Source organism: Buceros rhinoceros, unplaced genomic scaffold (genome assembly GCF_000710305.1).
Source record: "Buceros rhinoceros silvestris isolate BGI_N320 unplaced genomic scaffold, ASM71030v1 scaffold10087, whole genome shotgun sequence".
In the NCBI taxonomy this organism is placed as follows: domain Eukaryota; kingdom Metazoa; phylum Chordata; class Aves; order Bucerotiformes; family Bucerotidae; genus Buceros; species Buceros rhinoceros.
In genome coordinates, this window is record NW_010421590.1 from 30,728 (window position 1) to 40,810 (window position 10,083).

General features: G+C 40.9%; 1 protein-coding gene across 1 annotated transcript in view; it reads right to left on the reverse strand.

The window, feature by feature from the left end:
* Positions 1–10,083, reverse strand: part of MYO10 (myosin X) — a 76,077-nt gene that overhangs the window by 19,339 nt on the left and 46,655 nt on the right. Inside the window, exons 19-24 of the mRNA XM_010139728.1 lie at positions 7,063–7,169; positions 5,852–6,061; positions 5,511–5,550; positions 4,184–5,086; positions 2,769–2,892; positions 1,243–1,486 (exon numbers count right to left, since the gene is read on the reverse strand). Of these exons, the coding sequence (XP_010138030.1) occupies positions 1,243–1,486; positions 2,769–2,892; positions 4,184–5,086; positions 5,511–5,550; positions 5,852–6,061; positions 7,063–7,169 (1,628 nt within the window). The remainder of the gene's footprint in view (positions 1–1,242; positions 1,487–2,768; positions 2,893–4,183; positions 5,087–5,510; positions 5,551–5,851; positions 6,062–7,062; positions 7,170–10,083) is intronic.

A 10,083-nucleotide genomic window follows, 5' to 3' on the forward strand; every position in this document is an offset into this window, starting at 1 on the left:
AATATTAAAGTCACCTAGAAAAGCTATTGCTTATTTCTCATGACATACGGCTCTTTAAAGACAAGCACCCCTTCTTTTAGCTAGTTCATGCACAAATAGCCGTTGATTGATCCGACACAGCTCAAGTGAGGTTCAACAACCTTTACCTGACAATTTTAACGGTACGTTCAGCAAACTTCTGTAGCGCACAGTCAATTAAACAATGTGGTGACAACAAAAAAAGAAGCTTTAAACATACTAGAAAAATATGCTAAATAAATGCTACGGTACATGAGACAGAGTCAAATTCAGTTTCAACAAAGAAAATGTGGTAGGAACTTCAGAGATTTACTTGACAGCCAACAGCCCACTGGTTTCACAAGAGCCAGTCGGGATGCTTTCTGAAACTATTTACTTTGTCCTGCTTGAAATCAGGCTCAAGCCAGGACGTCCAAAGAAAAGACTAATCTAAGCTTTCAATCTAGTTTAGGTCCTCTGTTAAATAAAATGGATAGTTGCAGATTACAATGAGCAGAATGGAATCAAGCGTTACAGCCATTTCAGGCTTCCTCTACCTTGGAAGAAAGCTGTACACTTTTACACAGAAATGAGATTACTGGTGTTAGCACACACTAATTTTTTTAGTTAGATAATCCATAAGTTCATAAAGCTTTTTCGAAGGAAAAAACACTATCCCTTAGAAAACTTTTCTGATATATGCTTCCTGAAGTACAGAACTTTAAGGTATAAGGGACTTTAGTTAGCAAGATGTAAGTTATTAAATTACGTTTAGTAATTCTATTTTTTAAAAAAACCCCACGAATATTTCAAACATGAAAAACATCATAAATGCATACAGAAGACACAGCTCTGATCCATGCTAATTCAAATATATTCAAGGCCTATTAATTCCACCCTCTTCATTCTATGTTTGCCGGCAGCTACGGACTTGGCAACATGCCCCAAATCGCCTTGGGAATCATTGCAGATTAAGTAGGTCCTCTGCTCTGGGAGAAAGCATAGATGGGTTCATTATAGCAGCAGTTTTCTGAAATATTTGACACAGGCTTAGCTCTGGAATGCTCTGTAGACTTCAGAAAGAGACAAGTAAGGACAACGCTCATTTTCAATGACGTCATCACACACACTCTTATGCTTGCATTCACACAATTTGAAGGCAGGGCACTCAACATCATGTCAGATTAAACCCCAAGAAATATTTAGGAGGAGTTACGGCTAACACATAAAAACATATAAACCTACTTGGCTGTTCGGACATCAATGGCACCCTTTAGCTTTTCTTCACTATCATTTTCAAAGTACATCAGCCTGGACTGTCTGAGAACAAACCATCGTTTCTTCCAGTTCCTTCTGGAAAGGGTAGATGATCCACCCCCCTTTTTGTGAAGCCAACCCTGCTTAAGTGCTTCCTGCTTGGAACGAAACCACAGGAAGGTCTCATCTTTCAGGACACACCAGCGTCGCTTCCACGTATTTATTAGGCCACCTGGCAAGAGAAACAGATGTGGGTTCATATGTATTTAGGACGATTATATTATACAACAGAAGCTGTGACCGAACCAACACTGGAAAAAGCTAATCAACAATGCAGTTAAACTGAGCCTCTGCTGTAAGTCACGAAATCAAAGATCTCATTTTTGCATACCCTTAAAGCCAACCAATATTGTCGGCAATTTAAAGAGCCTTCAATTACGAATTATAACAAATCTTTCTATAAAGTATGTAACATGTAATAATATGTAATTTTGCATACTTACACATGACATATATATAATAAATGATAAATTATTTAAAAGTCTTATTGCATAGAAGCATCAGATCTTTAGCACTGTTTTCTTTGTATCTCAATGATAATCTAAGTGAAGTTTAAATTCTTTCCTCTCTCCACGTTATCAGGATGTAACAATGTTCGAGTCAAAACTACAAAACCTGAAAAAGCTATACTTAAAGTAGAAAACACACCGGTGTGAGCTCAGTCATACCAAAGTGTGACTATATGGTAGACAATACTCCTTGCACTGTACTTACATCCCAGTCATAAAAACCTTAAGCAAACTCATACCCTCCTGTCATTCCATAAAAACTTATTGTTAACTATGCCAGAAAGTAAAAGCCACGCTAGCTATGACTGCATTGTTTTTTTCACAAAACCAAACGTAGAAACATTGATGAATGTGTGCACAGCTATGTCAGGAAAATAAGTTATGCCAGAGTGATGGGTATCATACAAGGATTCCTCTAGATTATAATTTTCTATCAGTTACCAGGAGAAAAAACCAAGAATCTTAACCAGAGAACTCCTGTGGATATGCTTTCTTATATCCCTTTGCTACACATATTCTTCTTTCTCCGTGTCTTTTGGATCCAAAATGAAAGTCGACTGAGGTCAGTAAAACCGGTCTGCAATGTAGGATGCTGTCTACGCTACCAGGTTTTGAGAGCAGGAATCAGCTTTCTTCAAAAGTTGCTAAAATTTGACTTTGAGTTATTTTACTATATTTATACTGGATATTCCATTGTTTATGAGCCAGCAAAGATGTAAAATGAGACAGAGGCAGTCAAAAACATCCATATTCGTTTGCAGAGAGGAAAATCACTGCTTGATGTAAGCCACCGCAAGTAACTTTGAGAGCAGCTCAAATTAAGTTACTTTTCCATTTCCCTTTGAAAAATAAGAAAGTAGCGTAACTCTACAGGAACTTGAGTGCAAGGTATAATAAATATTTCTGGCTATTTTGTATAGTTAGTGGATTTGATTTGCCCAGTACCTTTCATGTACAGAAAGCTGTGAAAATAGGGCAGGCTGACACAGCTATAGACTGAATCCCTCCGGTAGGAAAGTTCATCATCTGTATCAAACCTGGAGTCAAAATCTTCTTCACTGTCTTCAAACTACAGAGGAAAGAAAATAAAGGTGAAATAATCTCTCAGGAAACAGTTTAGATAAAACTGGTTTAGGAGTCTCCAGCTAAAACATTTTATGATGAATTGGAAGGACATGATTACTCGCTGTTTTTCACCCAGCTACCAAAGGAAGTACATCGTAGCAAGTTGTAGCTCGAACTGTTTGATTGCGCACTAGCCCTAATGTCACCTAACAAATCTATGAAACACCTTTGTAGCTGCTCAGCAAAGCTACCCCTTCACAAGAGCATGGCCAGAGGATGCTGCTACCGTGTGCTGTCTCCCTCCAGTACTCAAGTGCTGTGGGGAACAGTTCAGAACTAGATCTTGAAAAAGAAACATATTCCACAAAATGTGGTAATAGCTTTCCTCCACCCTCACCCCACATAATCAGAATTTCTGTTCTGTATCTGACAACCATAGAGTCATGGAACACGAAGGAGTCCTCAGAGTCAGTTGAAAGTGTTTTCCTCTTACGCAAGAACTGTCAACTTATCTGAATGACCATGATGGCTCTGACTGCTCTTCACTACCTCAGCCATAACAGATATTTTAGCATTAACATTTTCCTTCTGAATCAGTCAGTGTTGCTAAAATACTTTTTCACTTTCCCAATCAGTCTCACTCTACCTCTGTGAGTTGTAGAGGAAATCATACTCGTCAAAAAAATATTTATAGGAGTAAAGCCTACAGTATACTCAGTAAACAGCACCGAAAAATAGCTCCTCAGTATGACCGTCTGCCTCAGTAATTTTAACATTCACCATTGCGTGAAATTTACCCTCCAAGTAATCTCAAAACACATCTGGCATTCCAGGCACTTCTGCAAACAACTTATTCCACCACACTGTTGCAAGTTTTAAGCATAACTGAATCTATTTTTTCTGAAATGGATTGCCCGTCATGCTACCTGGTGCCCTGACTCCAAACACACACACAGAGAAGAATTTTGCTTATGAAGCTCATCCAAGGCCGTGCACTCATCCATGCACAGATCTCCCCACCAAATAATGTGCAGTTCTACATTGAAACAGACAGAACCATATCCTTGCATAAGCCAAGGACTGCGAGCAGCATCTGAGCTGCCTCTGACTCTAATGCACTCGCCCCAGTGCCATCTAGTTGGCAACAGACAACTATGTCCATACACAGTCTAACCAAGTCAAACTATACAACACATTTATAAGAACAGCTACAGTGACTTTACAGCTGCACAGTCAGGAAAAAAAAATCAGAAAGCACATATCAATTATTAGATAATAAAACCAATGATACTTACAGAAGACTGAGCTCCTTCAGAGCTAAATCGGTATGCTCCAGAGCTATTGTATGTCCCCACAGAGCATCGGTAGTCTGGTGACCACTGGCTACTGTGTGAATTAGAGAAGGTCACACTGCTGCCAGAAGTAATAGCACCATCTTCATAATCATCTTGGTCGTAATCATAGTCTCCATCGGGAGAAATAAGCTCAACAGAATCTGGGGGTCTACACGATACATTTTCTGGCATGCAGTATGTGGATTCACCACTTGAAGAGTTGTGGAGACTGACTGTATCGTGGGTAGGAGGTATCAGCATGGTGTTGCTAGTAGCCGGAATTGTTGGCACCACGGTATCATTCATATAGGGATCCTCTTCTGAGGAATCATCGCTTGTTCTGATGCCACTGGTCCTTTGATCAGAATGGCCATGCTCACTTGGGTTGGGCGAATCCTTAAAAGCATCATCATCAGCTTCAAAGCCCTCATCTACCTCCTCCTCAGGATATGGCTGGCTGAAGTTAAAATTGGGCTTTTCACTGCAGGCATTTCCAGTCTGTTCAGTCAGCTCAGCCGGATACCCGTTGGCCACAGAAAGAGACCTCTCAATGTTTCGGACACATTCATCAATCTCATCAAAGTTCAGAGATTCCAAGAACTCCTGGGCTGCTCGACACGCTTCGTCCTCAAGCCGCCTGAGTTCCTCGTCTCGAAGCTGCTGCAGTCTCTGTAATGAAGCCTCTGTCAAGGACAGCTCCTGCTGCTTCTTCACGCGCTGCAGGTCTTCAATTTCTTTTTCCAGACGCAGGATTTCTTCCACCTGCCTGCTTTCTTTCTGTTTTTCCACCTCTTGCTTCAGCTCTGCCTCCTTCTGGGCTTTCTGAATGGCAGCCAATTCCTGCTTCTTTCTCTCTTCTTCAGCCTGCATTCAAAATAAAATTTAAAAAAATAAAGATGAAGTAAAGCCCCTCAATGCAAGATTCATTTAAAAAATTTATTTATTTCTAAAGCACCATGCTCGCACCATGCTGTTCATTTCAAAGGACCCTTATAGCTACATTAGAAAGAAAAGGAAAGAAAAATATAAAAAAAGAATGATCACATTTGCTCACAGATACTGAAAAGCTCAAGTACATGCAGAAAATTCAAGCTTTGCTGGAAATTAAATGAAGCATTAAGTGAAAGAAATTCCATGCAAACATTTGTATCAAGTTTTCTTTGGCTCTATCTGGAAGTCCTATAATAAGTTTAGTTTAAATGCCACAGATGCCTTTTATTTTTTTTAATGGCTGGGTTGAGATACTCAAATAAACAGGATGTCTGAAAGCATTAAAAATATCACTGACCTGCTGGGCGAGACGCTCTGCTTCTTGCCTTTGTCTTTCTCTAAAAGCGAGGGATGAAAAGAAGTTAGTAAATCAAGCTCAGCATAAGCTCATCACATACCTTTGCTAGGGCAATAGCTCTTACAAAGATCATCTGCAACGTGGAAAAGACAGCCAAAAATAAGGTCATCAAGGAAATGCCTGTGAATATGAAACGGCTATGATAGCTACACGCACCTTTTAGCAAAAGAAGCAAAGGTTTCCAAAATCACTTGATCAAGAACAGCCTGAAACAAAGGCTATTCAGAGCAAAACCTAATTATGGCACAGACACGAGGGTGATGCAAGACAGCATACTGCACCTTTCTTCCTCCTCTTTCCTTCTTTCCTCCTCTTGTCTCCGCTTCTCCTCTAGTCGCTCCCTGTAAACACGCCGAGCAAGCTGGCCTCGCCGCTGCTTCTGAAGGATTATGGCTGCTTTCTTCAGGCACAGGAATTTTTTCCTACCACTGAATGCTCTGTAGTTCTTCTGTATCACAACCACATAGTAGAGAACCTTCCTATACCGCTTTCTGGGAGACGAGAAAAAGAAAAGAAGCAAATTTATACGGCAACAAGGGATTAATGAGCAATCGTGAGAGGTCTTGCCATGGTGACCTGCAATAATAAGCCCATGATAGCAAAGCATATTATTTCTAGGTCTGTGATGGTTTCCCCATTCTCATTGACATTCTCCTTAGAGAAGAAAGAAACTCTCTCCTTTCTATGACAGCACTGTCTCTTCATTAAGGAAATGCCCATCACCAGTCGTTACATGTTCTTATGGCCCTGCCGAGGAGATGCTAAAAGGACAGCTCTGTGAGTGTGCATGCATGAGGGGAAAATAATACAAATAGTCATCTTACATCTATGAAAAGAGAGATCACGAAGAACAAGATAGCTCTGTCATTAAAAAAGGAATATTGTTTTTAAGTAACATACTGGTCAGAATATAAGGACAGGACTAATACAAACATGAAGAGAAATCATCTTATTATGCAAACAAGTTTCCTTAAACTGTCCTCAAATAACTTGTAGAAAAAGCAGAGATATTAACAAACAGGATGAACAACTCCACCTAATACGCAATGCATGAAGCCAGGTAAATTAGTTAAACAATCAGTTACTAGTGTCATGGTTCTTTAAGAACGAACCGATTAGTTTTATTTGCCTTCTCTTTTCTTGCCATGACAAAGCAAAGATAAATCTCAGTCTCAGCTGGTAACTTGGGGCAGCCCCACTAGATGCCATCCAGCTAGAGTTCCTACCATGGATCTAATGCCACGATACAATTATATGGATACTGGCTGGCCTTCAAACTTCCATACTGTCCTACTCATTATAATAAAACAATTCAAACTCGATTTTGTATTATTCATGGATCTGGCAAAGATACTACCTGGTATTTTCAAAGGCCACTTACAGGACTTGGATACCTGGTCCCCGGGAAAAGTTAAGAATTGGGCCAGAAGGATTTCACTCCATGGTGTTCCACCCAAAGCTTGGTTATTAATGTTCTCATCTAGTCACTTACCGGGCTGCATAACCTAAGATGTGTGCTCGGATAATCATTGCTGCCTTGGTGACTTCCACCTCCCGCTGTTTCTCCAACTTGTGTTCTAAGGACTCCCGGAGAAACACCTACACAAGAAAACTTCTGATTTAACAACTTGCAGAGTGCATCGTATATAAAGAACAGCCAGGGTGCTGCCATTGCCAGTCCGAGCTGCAAGTCTTAGCTTTGAATTCAGAGACAAACACACTATTTCCTCAACAGAAAAGAAAAAAGCAAAGCACATTCCTTACAAAAGAAACTACCTGCAGATGATGCTCTAACTTTGTATTTAAGTGGGAAGCCCCTGATGAGTGACATTTTGGAAGTTTTAATTAGGAACAGGGTTTTTCCAAAAGCAACACAATTACTGGATTCATTAAAAGCCTTTTTCCACCAAAGAGTAGCACAGGCCAAAGAAATTGCAGGACTCAGCATGAACCTCCTAATTTGAGCGGCAGAAATACTACCCAGATAATTTAGCTGTTTCACAGTAGCATCAAGCTCCATAACCCCTTGCAAGCCTGAGTGCTTCAAGTGACATTGCTACGAGCCTGTAAAAGCAAGCAGAAATGACAGTGGTTTCATATTCCGGGTTGACTCAGCCACTACACAGGAAACAGCTGTGAACAAGGAGACAGCTGCCAGGACCAGGCACCCCACCAGAGCTGTCCGCCCTCCTGCAGCCAGACCGCTCCCCACGTTCTCGTTACAGTACTAACCTGGATGATTTGCCAGGACTGCTTAGTGCCTCTTAGAGGCAACTGTAGCACAAGACATTGACATATTTTGAGCTAATGCAGCTTATTTGCTTTAAATTAATTAAAGTGCTCCTCCAGCCAAGCAGAGACCTCAGGGGATGCAGCTTCCCTCTTCCACCTGCCTTGACATCTGATTTTTACTGCACACTCACCAAGCAGTGAGCTATCTGCTGCCAGTGCTTTTTCCAGGTCCTCTGAACCTCTCCTTTTTGAATGCTAAGTCTGCTGGTATCAGTTATAGGTGACAACAGCCTGGCATGCTGCTGCCTAAGACACAAGCAGCTAGAAATATCCAGTTCAGTGACATTTTGATTATCCAGGATGAAGGCCAGGCTGCACACTACAACACAGTGATGAGGACTTGCAGTGTTTTCGGTTTTTTCTTGCTGTGACCAAAAAAAAAAAAAACCCCAAAAAACCCAAACCAACCAAACAAAAAACCCAAACCAGACTTTTGGATGTATTAAAGAAAAAAGGTAGTTTATCCCTCTGTGTTTAGGGGAAAAAAAGCTCATCATCAAAGCCAAAGCAGCAGCACTCTTCAGGAGAGGCACAGCTGTGAGTTTTGAACATAGCTAGAATGGGATTACATTTTACCAGAAATTACCCAACACTAAGGAACATAAAAAGTCACACAGGAAGTCTCAAAGTTCCACTATCCAAGTTACACTGGGCAGCCTTTTATACAGAGGCATGGAAAAAGCCTCTTCTTTCATTCACGGGTAACCTTTCTTTGCTTTACGCACACTGGCTTTAAAAACAACAAAATTCTGCTTCAGAAAGGCATTCAGCTACTTCCTGAACAAAAATGGGTATTAAGCACATGTTAAGCCCAGGCTAATGCCTTTTCCTGAGCAGGCACATTGCAGCTTGAGATGTAAAAGACAAGGAAAAAAACACCACACTGAAGCTAAATCCTCGCAATGTTGTTATTGTCCCTTTTAAGTAACATGGGCAGGATAGTGCCCCATCCCATGTTCAGCCTGAAAACAATGTCCTCTTATTCTCTTCTACAATAACCTGTTTATGAAGTCTCTTACAAATGCCCAGGCAGCTCCTGGGGCAATGAGCCCAGCTCCCCGTAAGGGAAGTACAACAGAGCTCTGGCTCCTGTCAAGGTCCTGATGAGCAGCTGGTTGCTAAACCAATTCAGGTTCCAATAAATGTATGTCCCTAAGATGCCGAAGCACATCGGGGGTCTGTGCATAAATACTGTTGTTATACTACATCTGGAAGTATAATGGGAAGCAAGGCCTAGCTCTGCAGCTGAACATTAACACTACTATTTGCAAAACATCGTCTACAACAAAGAATGGGATGAAAGATGACTTTGGGTGCCATCAGAGTATTTCATATTCTATCTCTTACAATAACTGTAAAACGATTGAATCAACTTTCCCAACAGCATCTCTGTGACTCCTGAAGTGTGCAGAGGAATGGAGGAAACCCTTCAGAACTATGCAGTAGTGGAGAGAAGAGGATGAAGAGGGGTGTTTCACATAGAAATCAATCAGTTTTCACAAAATATTTTTGCTACCTTATGGTAATAGTAAGTTTTTTTACAATTGTAGCAATTGACAGGAAAAACTGCAAGTGTAAAACATAATTCAGCAAACTCCACTTCTGGATGTTTTCCTTCTCTCTCCACTGCGGAAGCCCTGGGAATGCCAGCAGGAGTTACCCAGAGAAAAAAAGAAGAAAAAGTCATCTGCAGAGGCCTGGGGTGATGGCCTGATGTTTGCAGTCCTTTGCACCAGCTATTTTTAATATTTAGGACATACGAGGTTCTGCAGTGGGGAATCTTCCTCTGAGTACACAATACAACACTTTCACATCGTTTGTTAAGTCCAAGAGCACAAATTCACATGGAGGGAAGCTCTGCAAACAGCTGTTGTCCAAAATCAAACTTGCAGAACAAGCAGGCAAAAACACCCAGACTGGTTTATTTCTCAAATTAAAATTCACAGAATCACAGAATCACAGAATCATCATCTGGCCGGAAGAGACCTCAAAGATCATCGAGTCCAACCGTTACCCTTACACTGCCAGGGTCCCTACACCATGTCCCTCAACACCAGATCCACACGATTTTTAAACACTTCCAGGGATGGGGACTCCGCCACCTCCCTAGGCAACCCGTTCCAATGCTCATTAAATGCTCCGTTCCACTCATTAAAGTAATTTTAACTTTCTTTTTTTTTTTTTTTAAGAAAAATATATTGTGGGCAAAGTTCAGGTTGTT